The sequence below is a fragment of the Leopardus geoffroyi genome, chromosome X, assembly GCF_018350155.1.
Source record: "Leopardus geoffroyi isolate Oge1 chromosome X, O.geoffroyi_Oge1_pat1.0, whole genome shotgun sequence".
NCBI lineage: Eukaryota > Metazoa > Chordata > Mammalia > Carnivora > Felidae > Leopardus > Leopardus geoffroyi.
In genome coordinates this window covers 86,834,643-86,855,435 of record NC_059343.1, presented here as the reverse complement: position 1 = coordinate 86,855,435, position 20,793 = coordinate 86,834,643, and the positions used below count along the sequence as shown (strand labels likewise).

Genomic DNA, 20,793 nt, shown 5'->3' with positions numbered 1-20,793 from the left:
GCATTATACTATAGAGATACAAAGTAAGTTAGTCTTGAATTCTACTCAATAACAATTCAAGTTACCATTAAGAGTTTACTACATACCAGACCATAACTGTACACTTTATAGGCATTAACTCACTTGATCCTCATAGAATTTCATAAGGAATAAATGTTATTGTCATTTTGTTTCCCCCCCCTTTTTTAATTTTTCAATATATGAAGTTTATTGTCAAATTGGTTTCCATACAACACCCAGTGCTCATCCCAAAAGGTGCCCTCCTCAATACCCAGCACCCACCCTCCCCTCCCTCCCACCCCCCATCAACCCTCAGTTTGTTCTCAGTTTTTAAGAGTCTCTTATGCCTTGCTCTTTCCCACTCTAGCCTCTTTATTTTTCCTTCCCCTCCCCCATGGGTTTCTGTTAAGTTTCTCAGGATCCACATAAGAGTGAAACCATATGGTATCTGTCTTTCTCTGTATGGCTTATTTCACTTCGCATCACACTCTCCAGTTCCATCCATGTTGCTACAAAGGGCCATATTTCATTCTTCCTCATTGCCACGTAGTACTCCATTGTGTATATAAACCACAATTTCTTTATCCATTCATCAGTTGATGGACATTTAGGCTCTTTCCATCATTTGGCTATTGTTGAGAGTGCTGCTATGAACATTGGGGTACAAGTGCCCCTATGCATCAGTACTCCTGTATCCCTGGGGTAAATTCCTAGCAGTGCTATTGCTGGGGCATGGGGTAGGTCTATTTTTAATTTTCTGAGGAACCTCCACACTGTTTTCCAGAGTGGCTGCACCAATTTGCATTCCCACCAACAGTGCAAGAGGGTTCCCGTTTCTCCATATCCTCTTCAGCATCTATAGTCTCCTGATTTGTTCATTTTGGCCACTCTGACTGGCGTGAGGTGATATCTGAGTGTGGTTTTGATTTGTAGTTCCCTGATGAGGAGCGACGTTGAGCATCTTTTCATGTGCCTGTTGGCCATCCGGATGTCTTCTTTAGAGAAGTGTCTATTCATGTTTTCTGCCCATTTCTTCACTGAATTATTTGTTTTCCGGGTGTGGAGTTTGGTGAGCTCTTTATAGATTTTGGATACTAGCCCTTTGTCCGATATGTCATTTGCAAATATCTTTTCCCATTCCGTTGGTTGCCTTTTAGTTTTGTTGGTTGTTTCCTTTGCTGTGCAGAAGCTTTTTATCTTCATAAGGTCCTAGTAGTTCATTTTTGTTTTTAATTCCCTTGCCTTTGGGGATGTGTCATGTAAGAAATTGCTACGGCTGAGGTCAGAGAGGTCTTTTCCTGCTTTCTCCTCTAGGGTTTTGATGGTTTCCTGTCTCACATTCAGGTCCTTTATCCATTTTGAGTTTATTTTTGTGAATGGTGTGACAAAGTGGTCTAGTTTCAACCTTCTGCATGTTGCTGTCCAGTTCTCCCAGCACCATTTGTTAAAGAGACTGTCTTTTTTCCATTGGATATTCTTTCCTGCTTTGTCAAAGATTAGTTGGCCATACTCTTGTGGGTCTAGTTCTGGGGTTTCTATTCTATTCCATTGGTGTATGTGGCTGTTTTTGTGCCAATACCATGCTGTCTTGATGATTACAGCTTTGTAGTAGAGGCTAAAGTCTGGGATTGTGATGCCTCCTGCTTTGGCCTTCTTTTTCAAAATTACTTTGGCTATTCGAGGCCTTTTGTGGTTCCATGTGAATTTTAGGATTGCTTATTCTAGTTTCGAGAAGAATGCTAGTGCAATTTTGATGGGGATTGCGTTGAATGTGTAGATAGCTTTGGGTAGTATTGACATTTTGACAATATTTATTCTTCCAATCCATGAGCATGGAATGTCTTTCCATTTCTTTATATCTACCTCAATTTCCTTCATAAGCTTTCTATAGTTTTCAGCATACAGATCTTGTACATCTTTGGTTAGATTTATTCCTAGGTATTTTATGCTTCTTGGTGCAATTGTGAATGGGATCAGTTTCTTTATTTGTCTCTCTGTTGCTTCATTATTAGTGTATAAGAATACAACTGATTTCTGTACATTGATTTTGTATCCTGCAACTTTGCTGAATTCGTGTATCAGTTCTAGCAGACTTCTGGTGGAGTCTATCGGATTTTCCATGTACAACATCATGTCATCTGCAAAAAGTGAAAGCTTAACTTCATCTTTGCCAATTTTGATGCCTTTGATTTCCTTTTGTTGTCTGATTGCTGATGCTAGAACTTCCAGCACTATGTTAAACAACAGCGGTGAGAGTGGACATCCCTGTCGTGTTCCTGATCTCAGGGGAAAAGCTCTCAGGTTTTCCCCATTGAGGATGATGTTAGCTGTGGGCTTTTCATAAATGGCGTTTATGATCTTTAAGTATGTTCCTTCTATCCCGACTTTCTCAAGGGTTTTTATTAAGAAAGGGTGCTGGATTTTGTCAAAGGCCTTTTCTGCATCGATTGACAGGATCATATGGTTCTTATCTTTTTTTTTTGTTAATGTGATGTATCACGTTGATTGATTTGCGAATGTTGAACCAGCCCTGCATCCCAGGAATGAATCCCACTTGATTGTGGTGAATAATTCTTTTTATATGCCGTTGAATTCGATTTGCTAGTATCTTATTGAGAATTTTTGCATCCATATTCATCAGGGATATTGGCCTGTAGTTCTCCTTTTTTACTGGGTCTCTGTCTGGTTTAGGAATCAAAGTAATACTGGCTTCCTAGAATGAGTCTGGAAGTTTTCCCTCCCTTTCTATTTTTTGGAATAGCTTGAGAAGGATAGGTATTATCTCTGCTTTAAACGTCTGGTAGAACTCCCCTGGGAAGCCATCTGGTCCTGGACTCTTATTTGTTGGGAGATTTTTGATGACTGATTCAATTTCTTCGCTGGTGATGGGTCTGTTCAAGCTTTCTATTTCCTCCTGATTGAGTTTTGGAAGCGTGTGGGTGTTTAGGAATTTGTCCATTTCTTCCAGGTTGTCTAGTTTGTTGGCATATAATTTTTCATAGTATTCCCTGATAATTGCTTGTATCTCTGAGGGATTGGTTGTAATAATTCCATTTTCATTCATGATTTTATCTATTTGGGGCATCTCCCTTTTCTTTTTGAGAAGCCTGGCAAGAGGTTTATCAATTTTGTTTATTTTTTCAAAAAACCAACTCCTGGTTTCGTTGATCTGCTCTCCAGTTTTTTTAGATTCTATATTGTTTATTTCTGCTCTGATCTTTATTATTTCTCTTCTTCTGCTGGATTTAGGCTGTCTTTGCTGTTCTGCTTCTATTTCCTTTAGGTGTGTTGTTAGATTTTGTATTTGGGATTTTTCTTGTTTCTTGAGATAGGCCTGGATTGCAATGTATTTTCCTCTCAGGACTGCCTTCGCTGCATCCCAAAGCGTTTGGATTGTTGTATTTTCATTTTCATTTGTTTCCACATATTTTTTAATTTCTTCTCTAATTGCCTGGTTGACACATTCATTCTTTAGTAGCGGTGTTCTTTAACCTCCATGCTTTTGGAGGTTTTCCAGACTTTTTCCTGTGGTTGATTTCAAGCTTCATAGCATTGTGGTCTGAAAGTATGCATGGTATGATTTCAATTCTTGTATACTTATGAAGGGCTGTTTTGTGACCCAGTACATGATCTATCTTGGAGAATGTTCCATGTGCACTCGAGAAGAAAGTATATTGTGTTGCTTTGGCATGCAGAGTTCTAAATATATCTGTCAAGTCCATCTGATCCAATGTATCATTCAGGGCCCTTGTTTCTTTATTGACCGTGTGTCTAGATGATCTATCCATTCCTGTAAGGGGAGTGTTAAAGTCCCCTGCAATTACCACATTCTTATCAATAAGGTTGCTTATGTTTGTGCGTAATTGTTTTATATATTTGGGGGCTCCTGTATTCGGAGCATAGACATTTATAATTGTTAGCTCTTCCTGCTGGATAGACTCTGTGATTATTATATAATGCCCTTCTTCATCTCTTGTTACAGCCTGCAATTTAAAGTCTAGTTATTCTGATATAAGTATGGCTACTCCAGCTTTCTTTTGACTTCCAATGGCATGATAAATAGTTCTCCATCCCCTCATTCTCAATCTGAAGGTGTCCTCAGGTCTAAAATGAGTCTCTTGTAGACAGCAAATAGATGGGTCTTGTTTTTTTATCCATTCTGATACCCTATGTCTTTTGGTTGGCGCATTTAGTCCATTTACGTTCAGTGTTATTATAGAAAGATATGGGTTTCGAGTCATTGTGATGTCCGTAGGTTTCATGCTTGTAGTGATGTCTCTGGTACTTTGTCTCACAGGATCCCCCTTAGGATCTCTTGTAGGGCTGGTTTAGTGATGACGAATTCCTTCAATTTTTGTTTGTTTGGGAAGACCTTTATCTCTCCTTCTATTCTAAATGACATCGACTTGCTGGATAAAGGATTCTCGGCTGCATATTTTTTCTGTTCATCACATTGAAGATTTCCTGCCATTCCTTTCTGGCCTGCCAAGTTTCAGTAGAGAGATTGGTCACGAGTCTTATAGGTCTCCCTTTATATGTTAGAGCACGTTTATCTCTAACTGCTTTCAGAATTTTCTCTTTATCCTTGTATTTTGCCAGTTTCACTATGATATGTCGTGCAGAAGATCGATTCAAGTTACGTCTGAAGGGAGTTCTCTGTGCCTCTTGGATTTCAATGCCTTTTTCCTTCCCCAGATCCGGGAAGTTCTCAGCTATTATTTCTTCAAGTACACCTTCAGCACCTTTCCCTCTCTCTTCCTCCTCTGGAATACCAATTATGCGTGTATTATTTCTCTTTAGTGCATCACTTAGTTCTCTAACTTTTCCCTCATACTCCTGGATTTTTTTATCTCTCTTTTTCTCAGATTCTTCTTTTTCCATAATTTTATCTTCTAGTTCACCTATTCTCTCCTCTGCCTCTTCAATCCGAGCCATAGTTGTCTCCATTTTATTTTGCATCTCTTTGATAGCATTTTTTAGCTCCTCCTGGCTGTTCCTTAGTGCCTTGATCTCTCTAGCAAGAGATTCTCTGCTGTCCTTTATACTGTTTTCAGGCCCAGTGATGAATTTTATGACTATTATTCTAAATTCACTTTCTGTTAAATTGTTTAAATCCTTTTTGATCAGTTCGTTAGCTGTTGTTATTTCCTGGACGTTTTTCTGAGGGGAATTCTTCCATTTCGTCATTTTGGATAGTCCCTGGGGTGGTGGGGGACTGCGGGGCACTTCCCCTGTGCTGTCTTGAATAACTTGCGTTGGTGGGCGGGGCCTCAGTCAGACCTGATGTCTGCCCCCAGCCCACTGCTGGGGCCACAGTCAGACTTGTGTGTGCCTTCTCTTCCCCTCTCCTAGGGGCGGGATTCACTGTGGGGTGGTGTGGCCTGTCTGGGCTACTTGCATACTGCCGGGCTTGTGGTGCTGAGGATCTGGCGTATTAGCTGGGGTGGATAGGCAAGGTGCATGGGGGCGGGAGGGGCAGGCTCAGCTCGCTTTTCCTTCAGAGATCCCCTTCGGGAGGGGCCCTACAGCACCAGGAGGGAGTCAGACCCGCTGGAGGGATGGATCCGCAGAAGCACAGCATTGGGTGTTTGTGCGGTGCAAGCAAGTTCCCTGGCAGGAACTGGTTCCCTTTGGGATTTTGGCTGGGGGATGGGCGAGGGAGATGGCGCTGGCGAGCGCCTTTGTTCCCGCCAAGCTGAGCTCTGTTGTCCGGGGCTCAACAACTCTCCCTCTGGTTGTCCTCCTGGTCTCCCGTTCTCCAAGCAGAGCTGTTAGCTTATAACCTTTCAGATGTCAAGTCCCACTTGCTGTCCAAACACACTCCGTCCGGCCCCTCAGCTTTTGCAAGCCAGAGTCGGGGGTTCTGCCAGGCCTGCGGGCCGCGCCTCCGACCCGGCTCCCTCCTGCCAGTCGGTACAGCATGCACTGCCTCTCCGCCCTTCCTACCCTCTTCTGTGGGCCTCTCGTCTGCGTTTGGCTCCAGAGACTCCGTTCTGCTAGTCTTCTGGTGGTTTTTTGGGGTATTTAGGCAGGTGTAGGTGGAATCTAAGTGATCAGCAGGACGCGCTGTGAGCCCAGCGTCCTCCTACGCCGCCATCTTCCCAGGATCCTATTCTAGCCATTTAATTTACCATTTTTCACGTGCATGTTTTTTTTTTAACATAGCTGTAATCATGGTGTATATATAATATGGAATACTTTACTTCACATACTAAAGATAATTCTATGCTGGTATATATCTTCATAAACATTACTTTTAAGAGCCATGATATATTGACTGAATAGATATTTACTTCATCTTATTTTTTACTATTTAGGATTTTGCTGAATTTTTCTTTTCACAAATAATAGAAACAGTACAATAATATCAATAGCTACCTTTAAAAGATATGTACTATGTGCCAAGCACTTTATATGTGTTGTTTCTAAATTATATCTTGGAAGTTAGGTATTATTAGCTCCATTTTATAAATAAGGAAATGTATACTCAGAGGGTAAGTGACTTGCTCAAGGTCATTGCTAATTAATGGCCAAACAAGCACTGAATCAGGTCTGCCTGCTTCCAAAGCAGGCCCCATTTTCACTACATATGCTATCTTTCTGCTAAAATAAATATTTATGCTTTTTATACATTTTTGGTGTTTATCATTGATTTCCAAAAGTGAGATTATTGGCATAAAGTGTATGAACCTTTTAAAAGAGTTTCCTACATACTCAAGATTATATTCCATGAAGGAGGTATTAATTTACAGTAACACCATCCCAAGACTTTTTCAGAAGGAAATTAATTTGAGATAGAAAAAAAGAGGTCACATCAATGAGTGACAAAGGAAAATCTGTCTAATGTAAGTAAACCATGTGTAATCATCTACTTTCTGTAACATCGAGGTTTCTGCTTTGAAGATCTGATGGTGAAAAGTTTTTTCTATCTCTGGATCTGAATAGGTACATATAAAATATGTACAGGATTTAGTATATGGTAGATGTTTCATGCAGATTCAGTTAAAGGAATTGACATGGACTTCTGGCTCCTGATAAGAATGTGGAAAGCAGGAAAGAGTGCCACCCCCACCCTAGCAAGAAGAAAAAGCTGAATATCCTAGAAAATCATAACTTTTATTGAGCCTAGAGATAAGACTTAAGGAAACCAACTAGCCTGAAGTCTGATGAAAGATGATTCAAGGAGAGATGGAACGTTAGCACTGGCTCACCTGTGGCTGCAGAGGAAATGCAACGTCACCACGGAAGGTGGTATAAACAATTCAGCTAAATTTTTAATGAACTGCTAAAGGCCAAGTATGGGCTAGCATGAGAGTACAATACCCTCGGGAGCCATAGATATAAGAGGAATTTATACACACTCACAGGCTTTTCTCCATGGATTTATGTATGGTACTGACCTGGGAGAGAGCAGAAGCCACTGCAGTAGGAAAAACATGAAACCATGTCCAACTCCTTTCTCCTTTAGGAATAAGAGCCTTAAACTTCAGGGGAAGGGCAGCAAACTCTGTTCCCCCCAGGGTATATAAATGAAAACCCACTGAAGCTGGGGGAAATGTAAAATAATAATAATAATAATTTCTCTGCTTCTGGTCAGGATTTAGTCCTGAGCTCAGACCATTAAGAAGTATGCTACGACTAGCACAGGGAAAGAATAGCTAAAAAAAAAAAAAAACACAAAAAAAACAAAAAAAACAAAAAACCTAGTCCCATAATCCGGAGGCATAGGATCTGTCTAAGGCTGAGGCTGAATTAAAAAAAGCAGAGAACTCCTCCCTGTCCCACACCGTCAGGCTAACAAACACTTAATAAGAAGCAATGCCAGCATACATTAGGGGAAGCACAGGAGCATGAAGAGAGAATCTCTTTGAGACACAGATGCACAAGGAAGGTCTAAAGCTGAGGGTATCACAGGAATACTGAGAACCCTACCACCATGTAAGCACAAAGTAACATTAGAACTTGAAGCTGGCGGTGAACTGAGGGTAACCATAGCAACAACATAACCCAAATATAGCCCATCTTAAAAGACCGACTCAACCTCCCATATTAATGACTTAGAAGAACAAGCGTGCCCATTTCAAGGCATATTACTATTTATTTCAATCTCTACTATTCTACATATGATGTCTGGCATTCAAACAAACATTTTGAGAAACAAACAAACAAACAAACAAACACAGTTCACTCTCAAGAGACAAAGCAATCAATATACCATCCTTAGAGATGACTTGGATATTCAAAGTGTGGACAGAAAATTTAACATAACTATAATTAATATGTGAAATGTTTTAATGAAACATATGGAAAACATGCATGAACAAATGGAGATTTCAGCAAAGATGTCAACTATAAAAAAGTCAAGTGAAAATGCTAGAAATGAAAAACAGTAAAAGAAATAAAAAATGCCTTTGATAGTCTTATCAGCTGATTCAAAAAAGTTGAGAAAGTAAGAAGTGAAACTGAAGATAGGAAAAAAATTGATCCAAAGTGCAACACAAAGAGAAAAGAGAATAAGAGCAAATAAACATGAACACGTACAAACACACATAAGAAACAAAATAGAGCATCCAAGAGCTGTATGTTAATATCAAATGGCCTAACAAATATAAAATTGGTTTTCCACAAGGAGAAGAAACAGAAGAAAGCAAAATAAAAATATTTGAAGAGATAAAAGTCAGGAATTTCCCCCAAATTACAATTGGGGTAATTACAATACGTCAAATTACATGTTCAAGAAGTTCAGAGAACCCCAAGGATGATAGTCCACTGAAGACACACATGCTTACACACACACAAAACAAAAAAAAACCTACATTTCATATTTAAACCACTGAAAAAGTTAAAGAGAAAAGTCTTAAAATTAGCAAGAAGAAAAATACAAAGAAGCAGATAGAAATGACACACTTCAGAAATTATGAAAGCCAGAAGACAATAGACTGATTATCGTTAAACTGCTGAAAGAAAAATTGTCAACATAACATTCTATATCCAATGAAAATATATTTCAAAAATGAAGAAATGAGGGATTTTCACATAAATAAAGACAGATAATTCATTACCAGAAGCCTTACACTATAAGAAACATTATAGGAAATTCTGCATGCTTAAGAATAGAAACTTGGATTTTTCCAAAGAATTAACATTCCAGAAATGGCTCAAATGAATAAAAATATTTTCTTCATTTTAATTGCTTTAAAATTTTTTTTTCAATGTTTATTTATTTTTGGGACAGAGAGAGACAGAGCATGAACAGGGGAGGGTCGGAGAGAGAGGGAGACACAGAATCGGAAACAGGCTCCAGGCTCTGAGCCATCAACCCAGAGCCCGACGCGGGGCTCGAACTCGCGGACCACGAGATCGTGACCTGGCTGAAGTCGGACGCTTAACCGACTGCGCCACCCAGGCGCCCCCATTTTAATTGCTTTAAAAGGTAACTAAATAAAAGGAATAGTATTGAGTATGGGAAAGAGAGAAGTAGTATTGTGGGTTTATATCACACGTAAAAGAAAAATATGGGGCGCCTGGGTGCCTCAGTTGGCTGAGTGTCCAACTTTGACCTAGGTCATGATCTTGCAGTTCCTGAGTTTGAGCTCCGCGTCAGGCTCTGTGATGACAGCTCAGAGCCTGGAGCCTGTTTCAGATTCTGTGTCTCCCTCTATCTCTCTGTCCTTCCCCCACTCATGCTCTGTCTCTCTCAAAAATAAAAATAAACATTAAAAAATTAAAAAAAAGAAAAATGTGTAACAACTGTAACCATACTATACAAGCTGGGACACCACATAGTGAAGTGTTACTTGAAGAATATTACTTAAAGGTATACTGTGTATTTTAAGATGTATGTTGGGAAAATCTTGATTCTGGTGGTAGTTACATGATGAAATGTATTAGTCCAAACTCTTAGAATTGTATACTTAAAAGGGCAAATTTTACCAAATTTAAACTACATCTCAATAAACCATAGTTTGAAAAAAAAAGAGAGAGGGAATTACCATGTACAACTCACCTTTTACCCTCGACTTTTCTTCTTTATATGGCATCACAGTTCTGATGACTGATGATGAGAAACCATCTTTGTGTGTTATCTAACCTTACCTTTGCCTTTTACCTTATATGACTGATGTTTTTATTCCCAAAATCTGGTGGTGGAGAGAGCTTTATTCTTTCAAATAAAAACAAATATACACACATATTTAAACACATGCATACACTTACACACACTTACACACATACACACACATACATACATACATACCCTTCAAGAATTAAAATGAGTATGGACTCATGAAGATTATAAATATGCTGTAAAGAGGTGAAGAAGAACTTCCACGCATATAGGTGTATGTGTCTATGCATATGGTGGCAAAATTCACCTAGATCACACAATTGTTAACTAATCAATCAGTCTGAGATGCAAGTGAAGTGACATAAACAACATACTTGTGTTTGTATCACATCACTGTCTATACCTTATTGATTCCATTAATAGGTAAAGTCAAAATGGCTTGAAAAAACTTTTGTCACAATTATTGGCATTTACCAATATTTACCCTTTATTCACCAAGGTACCTTCTGCTTTTAGGAACCTTCCACAGTGCTACTTCTACTACTCAACTTCAATGCTATAGGTACTTTTGTGCAAATTTTAAAGATCTTCCCTATCCCAACTTGGGTACATGATTTTTTTAAAAAATCTCCTTCTAGGAAGATGTAGCCTAAAGGTACCAGGCTTGGCAAGCAGAGGGCAACTCTGTCTGAACTACAATGAAGCCTCTTCCACTGGACCTATACCAGGACACCTCTATATAATCCATATGTAGAGGACCTGTGGTCAGTCTACAATAAGGATCAGCCTAGTGATAGTGATTTGGTTTTTGAGGGAAAGGCCTAGGGAAAAGGAACACTACTACATTTGTACAGAACTTCACAAAGACTGAGAAAATGCCTATTTCCCATGTTAGTGAGGGAAGGGCACCTGATCAAGGTGATGGGACCATTAAAGTAAGCCCCCCTCCAAGCCAGCCCTTAACAGTGTCCCTGCCCTTACCTAAAATGCATCAACATCATCCTCAACAACCACACAAGGAATATAATTGCAAATAAACAGTTATTTGTGTGCTTAAATATGTAAAAATGTCCTCTCCCAACCCTTAAATCACTTTATCTACAGGGACTATTACAGTGCCTGGCACATACTTTGTGCTTGATAAATTATCATTAAATAAATGCAGAGTTTTTCTTGTTAGATTATTTGGCTAACTCTGTTACACACATGTGCACACACAGACACACAGTATGATGTAGAATGCTGTGGAAATGTTTGTTTTCGTAACATTCAGTTTAAAAGTTGAATGTGAGTAATTAGAATGGTATGGATGTATAACATAAAACAAATGATATTTTTATTTGGGTACTTCTTATTTGAATTAATTATTTTTTCTGTTGATTTTATTAATGGTATGCTAATAATTTTTAGACCTTTGGTTGGTAGGTTCATTCACTGTAGATTTTCAATCCATTTATTTTGTAATAATTCTCACAGATATCACTGAGCTATCTTAATTTGATTCATCTCTCAAAGTGAAATGCTTTTGTCATTATTTGCTTTGCAGTGTAGGGCTTTGACTTGCAATCATTGTTGTTATAGAAAATGAATAACCAATACAGAATCTAACTCCACTTACCAGATAGATCCTGCCATAAGTACCAAGGCCAATCGTTTTATCCAGTGAGAATATCCCAGTTGGATCCTGCAAAAATGTAGAACAAAATATATCAATCTTCTTGGAAAAATATACAGTATTCAACTATCTAGAATTGTATTTCCGATCTTCCTTGCTCCCTTAGAATTTCCATGGGAAGAACATGGTGTCATTTACCAAAAGAATAAACATTTCACAATTTTCCTGGACAGAGTATAATCATTTATAGAAAAGAAACAATGACATGAATCTTAAGCAGTTGTATAATGAATTATCACAAACCTGTAAAATGCATACAATTATGTCTAGTTGAAGTATATTCCTAATGCAATTAGAGAAATTATTAAAATAGAAATAAATTTATCTACCTTCAGTTGACATACTCTTTTAATATTCATTTTCTGAGTGTTAGGCAGAAAGTTTGGCACACAGCAACGATGAGTAGAAATTGGATACAAATTCTGGTTAGTTTATTTACGTAATGGTAATTCTTGGGAAAGAATATCACCTCTAAATATGAATAACACAAAATGTTGTATATATACAATGGTATATTACTCAGCCATGAAAAATAATGAGATCTTGCTATTTGCAACAACATGAATGAATCCAGAGTGTATCATCCTAAGTGAAATAAGTCAGAGAAAGAAAAATACCATATGATATTACTCACATGTGCAACTTTGGAAACAAAACAAATGAACAAAGGAAAAAAAGAGGCAAACAAAAAACCAGATTTAAATACAGAGAACAAACTGATGGTTGTCACAGGGGAGGTATGGGGGGGGGCAGGCCAATGGGCAAAATAGATAAAATTGATTGTGATGAGCACTGAGTAATGTATAGAATTGTTGAATCATTGTATTGCACATCTGAAACTAATATAATACTATATGTTAATTATACTTCAATAAAGTAAATAAGTAAATAAATAATCTTTAGTGCTACACCCAGAAAGAATATATATGGCTCCTTGAATAAGGCTAAGTCAATAGAATCAGACTAAAAAATATAGATAAATAGCAAAATAAGAGCATGGTATTAAGAGCAGTTTTTTTTAACTAGACAGTTGAGGGGGTGTTCTTTATTTTTAAGCTAATTTTTGCATCAGCTGAATATCTTTTTATGGCACACGTTCCCTGCTGACATTTTCTGTGTCTTAATCCTGAATGTGGCATCATAGAAGACAAAATAAACATGTTTATGGACAGATTCCTAAGATTTCCATATTCATTCTTAAACATTGCTTCCTTAACTTTACTATGGATATCCCTTTCTTGTTCACTACAAAACATGGTTTCTTAAATTTTATCACTACTTAAACTTTTATTCTAGCAGCTTAATTTGCTATATTAGCAAAACCTAAATGAGGTATGAGTAGACACCAGTTTATACACAAAGTGGTAGGATCGCTGGCAAATCCTTAGACATTCACGTGCTTTACATAGAAAGCACATTTTATAAACACAAACTTTGCTTAACCCTGTTAGAAAACATTTTTATCATTGTGACAAATGCAAACTAAACGGAAAAATTATTGAGGATATGCAATGTATTATGACTGCAACAATGGACTTCTTAAAACTGTCATGATATTTGTGTAATCTATCAATAGTGTCATAGGAAATTGACACAGTTCTAGGATTACTTCAGTCAATAAGTATTCAACTGGACAGAGTCAGGATACTGGAGTTTTAGCCCCAGCTCTGCCGTTAATTAACTATAGGACTCTGAGTAAGATATTTACTCTTTCTGGGACTCAGTTTTCACATATATAAAATGAAGGTTTTATGTTAGGTGATTTCCTAGCTTTAAAATTATATAGTAAAAAAACAGGTTATAATGTTCTAAAATCCTGATTGGATTTGATATGACCATTGTTAGAGAAAACAGCAGCCTACTTTCTTAAAGTCATCATCAAAATCAATGTCACAATATGCACTCTATTATTATAACCAAATAGTACAGGTAACATACTCTCAATGAAAATATAAGTTATTTAAAATGATAATTTTGTGAATTTAAGAGAAGTAAAAATAGATTGTTATAGTGGCCTTGATATTCAGCATGTTATTGTTGTTATAACTCACTGAAAGTTTAATGGGAAAATAAGATAGCCAACAAAGGAGTTGTGAAAGTTTGGCTTAAAGACTTCATCACATTAGCATATTTCTCTGAAGGATATTACTGAGGGATTTATATTAGACATTATTAATTCTGGAGGAACAACCTCTGGCCATCTGTCAAAAGAATCAAATGTGTTAGTTGTTTCCTGTTGGTAATCCATTCTTTGTTATAGTTAAAGATACATTTTAGCTGGAAAAATACCACATATTGGAGAATTACTGTATTACCTGAAAAACTTTACTTCTGAATCTTTGAGCACAAAAGTCCTAAATATCTTTAAGCTTTTTCCTAGCCTTCAAAAGCATAATAAATGTATTATTTATACTCATATTTGAACTCAGGTATATAATTATTCAAAAAAAGCAAAGAAATGGATTGGGATAATAAAATACCTGTGGAATTCTTGGGGGTACTATTTTATCTGTATTCATGTTGTTTGGAAATGTTTTCTGCTCATAAATGACCAAAACATTTTAATTCTCCTCATGCTAATATTTAAAAAAATATTTTAATGTTTATTTTTGAGAGAGAGAGAGAGAGAGAGCACAAGTGGGGGAGAGGCAGAGGGAGAGGGAGACACAGAATCTGAAGCAGTCTCCAGGCTCTGAGCTGTCAGCACAGAGCCCAATGTGGGGCTCCAATTCACAAACTGCGAAACCACGAGATCATGACCTGAGCCGAACTCTGAAGATTAACCAGCTGAGCCACCCAGGCTCCCCCTCATGCTCATATTTTTAAAAAGAATGTTATAAAACTCTTTCTTCTGTTCTTAAAAGCAGCTCAACTTAGTATTCATCTATACTAAGAGTACTTTTTTACTTAATTTCATGTAATATTTCTGTTTCCCATCTCCACTATAGTATCTTTCAAGACTAAATAATTATCAAACTGGGGGAAAAAAGAGGTGAGAAACTATGCTAATTAGTAGGGTACTATTCCTCAATTTCTTATATTAGATTTTCCACTGAATGGTACAGAAAGTCTATTCCAGGCTCCCGAGGAAGTAAACATTGAAAGAGAACCTTTTTATTGGTATCTATGACATTAAGAAGTCAACATCAGAGGGATCTCCATAATTATTTGGTCCTCTTCTCTGCCCTGCCACTCTGAGAAAAGGGAACCAGCAGAGGAAGCTCTTTGTATCTATGATTGCTACAATAATTTGGGAATTATTTGATGGTTTAATATGCATTGGTGTTCTTTTTGGTTAAAAAATTGTCACTCAAAAAGAAATTCTAGAGTTTGTAAAAGCTTTTCTCAAAAGAAATTATGAAAATTCTAGTCTTAAAATATTTTTGAACCATAAAATACTAGGCAAATCCTTTACACTTTGTTATATTTTCTATGTATCTAAAATATCTCTGGCAATTTAAAGGTCTTGGTCTGGTTGCTACCTGAAACCCCACATTTTCAGGAGTTGTTTCTGTCGTCTGAATTCCAGGAGAGGGGGCAGAATTAGCACCTTGATGGATAATTTTATTAAGGATAGGGGGTTGGGGGTAACAGGAAGAAAAAGAGCCACTAGAAGGCAGTGTTCACTGGTCATGGAGGAGGCTCAAAAGCAGAGGCTGATCAACAGAAACAAATATAGCAGAAATTAAGAACAAAAGGGAACTGTTAAGTGGTCAGTATGAATAGTAAAGAGCTTTAGATTCAGGGTAGTAAAAAAAAAAAACTAGGGAACACAAGCCATTAGACAGTTAAAGAAAGGGAAAAGATTGCACAGCACCTAGAAGGACTAGCAGAAACTTTTTTTCTTTTGTTTTAAATATTAGAAGTAGAGATTTTATGAAAAGTTTATGAAGAGAAAACCTGAAAATGACATATGTAGCACAGCAAGTGCCAGAGAGAGTGTTACAGAGATAGAGGAATGGGCTTCACAATCCAAATGGAACATTTAGAAAGGAAAACCTCTTCCTCAAGACCAATGTTTCTCAAACTATGGACTGTATAGACTTGGGGAATCATGTTTAAAATATAGATTCCTTATCCCTACCATCGAATTATGAAATCAGAATTTCTGGGGATGGGTCTCAAGATCCCCCCAAATGATTCTTGTGCATTATTCTTTTTTTTTTTTTTATTTATTTATTTTGAGACAGAGAGAGACAGAGCATGAACGGGGGAGGGTCAGAGAGAGAGAGGGAGACACAGAATCGGAAGCAGGCTCCAGGCTCTGGGCCATCAGCCCAGAGCCCGACGCGGGGCTCGAACTCCCGGACCGCGAGATCGTGACCTGGCTGAAGTCGGACACTTAACCGACTGCGCCACCCAGGCGCCCCTCTTGTGCATTATTCTTGTGCAGTAATATAAACTGCTCTAGAAAGTGGCGGGGGCCGGTGGGGAGACTGAGAAAATAGATTGAAATACAGTGTCATACTGAGGTGATGCTCTGAAATACATAATGGAAGACATGCTGAATGTTTCAATATTTGTGGACTAGAAGGTAAAACTGCTTCAAAACAGGGGGCTAAGGTTCTTGTAAAGTAGGAAAGTTCTCAGGACTGAGTGTGGAAGACAGGCTTGGTCTGGGTGGTAGAAGACTGGGAAAGCTGACAGTTATATTTAAATATAAACCTAATGTAATTCAAATATAGTTTTTGGATCATGTGCTATTTAAGATCACCTCTGCCACTACTGTCCTCCAGGCCTGTCTACTCCTGACCCCAATATAGATTAGGACTACACATGGCAGTGTCAAATACCAAGGCCACAGCCATGAGGAGTGTCATTACCATACTGGGCACAGAAGGCAAAGGGGACTATCATAGTGAAAGACATGCCAGATTTGGAGATGAAGAAATAGTTTCCAGTCCCAAGGACTGAGTGACATGGGCATACAAGGAGAAATAATTAAGATGTATATATGTATACAGTATATATCTATATATCTATCTATATATATGTATACATATATATACATATGTATATATACATGCATATATACATATATATGTATACATGTATACATGTACATGTATATATACATATATATACATCTTAATTTTTTCTCCTTGTATGCCTATATATATATATATATGTGTGTGTGTATATATATATATATATATAGAGAGAGAGAGAGAGAGAGAGAGGAGATCCAGGTATTGCTTGCAGGCAAGGTGAAAATAATACATACATATTCGTGCACACACACACACACACACACACACACAAGGCTTTGCAATTGTGTTTTCAAAAGTAAGCACAAACCACAAATCTCTGTACTTTCTTTTTTGTTTTGTCATCTATAGGAAATATTTATTCAGTGGTAAATCAGAAAGAAAAATTACAGCAACCTATTAAATATAGCTGACCTGTCATTCTCTGATTACTATGTTGGGTCTCTTTATGTCTCTAACTTTAGTGTATTATGCAAAAAAGGTTATACAATTCCTTCCCCTCCTCTCCTGCTTCCCTAGCTTTCACTCTCGCTTACTATTTTAAGTTTAAAAATAATATCTAATTAAAAAAATACCAAATAAGCTTCTACCGCTTTCTTTAAATCCAAGTTTGCACAGCAAGCCTGACCTCTCTCAAGGGTCCTTGCCTTATGGTCATTTAGCTGGCCAGCTCTACAAAGGACATAATATATCAATCTTAATCTAGACCCATATTTAATAATTTTAAAATCTGCAAGATTATCTCTTGCTCAGTGTGATATACCAAGGTCCGAATCTCCCCTTATTATGTGGCTATTGTCAAATTGGTATATTTGGTGTTGATTGATGCCAACCTTCTGACCTTAATATACTATGAAGATAATTACATTGAGGCTAATTATCAGAAGAGATCCCACCATATGCAGGTTTCTTTGCTTTATCATCTACTTTTTATCAAGGTGCAAACTTCCAAAAAGCTAATCTAGATGTCTTTTGACTTCTTCATTTACTTTTACTTCTACTTCCTCAGGAAATAAGTCAAATGCAAAGAAATATCAAATCATTAAGAATATACCTCTGTGACCAAAGCAATAGTGAATGTTTTGCATCTCTAGAAATTTGACGGTAAGGAAATTCTGAAGGGAGTGCTACTCTTCTGCTAGATTTCTTAGGGTTTAGACCTGGCTGTTTGGGAGAGGGGAGAATTGGGCATAATTTGCTTAAATATGCATAATTTGCTTAAATATGCATAATTTGCTATGGTGATGACCTCCACAATGAGATAAAATGGATCTTGTATAATAAAAATTTAAAAATTGTTAGAAGCTGACGACTTTACAACACTTTCACGAAGTCTATAAAATGAAATTAAGCATCAATGCCCTTAGGTTTTGTTTCCCCTATTCCTACATTAAAAACCAGCCTCATCTTTCTCCCCTCCATACCCCGACCAAATCCCAGAAAACTAATATTGCACTGAACTGCAATGTAAAGATTATAGCCTTTCTCCTTATCTCCTCAGCTCTCACCAAGTTCTTATGCCCAAGGGCCATGATGGGGTCAGTTAGTCTGGGCCATTTCCCCCCATTTTTTTGTACCAATAAACCCTTCCCCCCCGCCCCCGGGTTTGGAATTCCCTACTATATCATTTCTATGACGTCTTACCAATTCCACTCTTCAGTCAATTTTAGGAAAAAAAAAGGGTTTATTTCAGTTTACTTATTTGTGGTTTCACATATTTGCCCTAGTTTGCTTTTGTTCCCTCTTTCTCCCACCATATATAGGGAATGTTGGAGGATGGTAACATTTTATTCATTGATTTTACACTTTTACTTCAGAGTAAATCTAGTCAAAATATGAAAATTCTGTTCAGAAAGGAAACCACCAATTGAGGCCTCCACATGCCAGAAATTTCATGTATGCAGGGTAAAAAAAGATTTAACTTCTAAACATTTTGTGAATTTATTTTATAAAGCTGTATCAATAACCATAATGTTAATATTTGCAACTCAACATGTCAATATTGAAGTTCCTTTCTTTAAGACTGAAGACAATTTGCTAAAATATTACCCATGTGCATCACCACCTCCTCTACACCATTCTAGTATAAAATTATATAGGTGAGGCTTGGGGAATGCCCCATTTTTTTTTATGGGGACAGGTGTCTGCCCTCATTAAGAAGACAATCTTTAAATGGCAAATATGTATAAAATTAAAGCACTGCGACTCTGAATAGTCCTATAACCTCAAGGTTAATATTTAGCTTTTCCCAAAGCACGAAGGCCACTGCCCTGAACTACAGTTGCCTGGTGATCATTCCAGCATGGTGCATGCTTATTCCCTTTCAGAGAGTCCAGGGGCCCTTTGCATTCAAGAGAGGGTGCGAGTGAAATGCCAATCTAAAAAGGGAACTTAAAAAACGGAGTTGGGTGGAATCCAATATCTGTCAGAGACCAGATGCCAATGAAATAAACGGCACTGCTAAAATAATAACTCTACTAATAACGACAGCGATAATAGCTCGCCAATCAATTACAACTCTGGAGGAAAGCCGGGCATTTGGAAAAAGAGAATTCACAAACGAAAACCCTGAGAAAAATCTATATCTGGATAGCTAGTGAGCACAATATTTTCTTTTTTAAACTGGGGTGTGCAGAATTCACTTCTTCCCCAAGCGGCGTCGAGTGCTTTCGCTCCTGCAATACTAAATCGAGAACAGTGCCCTGGCAGAATAAGGTTTTAGAAAGCGCCATTATAAAGTGAGAGAAATGAGCCTCCAAAGCTTTAATTTTCTAGCCCCCTGTCACCTAGAAGTAAAGGTCATTCCTCGAGTGGGCATCTGCTTTGGCAAAAGAAGCAAACGACAGAGCGGCGGGGTGACAGGGAAGAGTGCTCTCAGGAAGCCAAGCATCGTCTTGCTTTTTGGCCTCTCCTCGAGTTCTGGAAGTACAGGTACCCGAGCACCACTAGACAAAACGGGCCACGTTTAGAAAATGTCCCGTATTTCAGCGCCCGCACCACCCCACTGCCACCTCTTCTCTCTTCCCCACCCCCGTCGCTTTGCCTTTTCGTGAATTTGGCGCGGCCGGGAGTCTGGCGGGGGAGCGCCTTTTCCACAAGCCAACTCTGGGGTCTCTTTCCGCACCCGTGGTCCCGTCGAACTTCTGTCCTAGCCCGACTTGCCCAAGTCCGTCTCCTACCCCAGTGCTCAGAGCCCGAAGAAGAGAGCACTTCGTAGGCGATGGGCGTCCTCTACTCACCGGCAAGTGGCCCAGATCCGTGACTTCCTTGTCCCTCCAACCCCCAGGTCCCGCCATGGCTTCGAGCCGAAGGAAAGCGGGCGACTGAGTTAGGAACGCTTGGAGCCTGAGGTGGAATCGGACAAGAAGTTGAAAAGGGAGAGAAGAAGGGAGAGTGTGTGTGGGGGGGGGGGGGGAGAGAGAATTGGGGACCGGGGTTTGTGGCTTGGGAGACAGAGGAGGGGAAACTGGAGGGAAAAGAGTTTGGAGTGCAAGGAAGTCGAATTTGAGAGGCGGGAAAGCAAGTTTGGCCAAGGCGAGGGAAGCGCCTGAGCGTCCGTCCTGGAGACCAAGAAGTTTAGAAGGGTGCTCTGCGGGCGAGAGCTCAGTGTCTGCCCCGGCAGGGTGCGCCTCTTTCAGGGTGGGGAGGGGGGCGGTACAAGGAGGGCCCCCCCACCCCCCGGGAGCAGCTCGAAGAGGATTGGTGCAGCGTCACGTCGCCAGGTGGGCAGCCGCGCGGCGGGGAGGCGGGCTAGGGGGGCCACTGGCCAAGGGAGGTGCTGAAGGACTATAACGGTTTGCTAGTCGCCCCTGGCGGCCTCCCCCGCCTGCACGCCCCCTCCCACATACACCGCTGCGCCTGCTGCCCCCGCCCCCGCCCCCGCTGGCGAGTGTTCCAGAGGAAACTTTTTCGAGGCAGCTGCCAGCCCCGGAAAACCGGTCCCGCTCCGCGCCGCTCCCAGTCTGGGCCTCACAGCTCTGCCACAGTCCAAACAGCCCGCGCCCTCCTCTCCATTAAACACTTGTGACTTTTCTAGTTGTCTATTTTCTCTTTATGCTCCTCTG

At 39.1% G+C, this 20,793-nt stretch overlaps 1 protein-coding gene across 2 annotated transcripts in view; it reads right to left on the bottom strand.

The window, feature by feature from the left end:
• Positions 1-20,360, bottom strand: part of NRK (Nik related kinase) — a 147,125-nt gene extending 126,765 nt beyond the window's left edge. For both annotated transcript variants that reach the window (XM_045471500.1, XM_045471501.1), the window contains exons 1-2: positions 19,969-20,360; positions 11,685-11,750 (exon numbers count right to left, since the gene is read on the bottom strand). In XM_045471500.1, the coding sequence (XP_045327456.1) occupies positions 11,685-11,750; positions 19,969-20,025 (123 nt within the window). In that variant the 5' untranslated portion in view covers positions 20,026-20,360. The remainder of the gene's footprint in view (positions 1-11,684; positions 11,751-19,968) is intronic.
• Between the last annotated feature and the right edge of the window lie 433 nt (positions 20,361-20,793).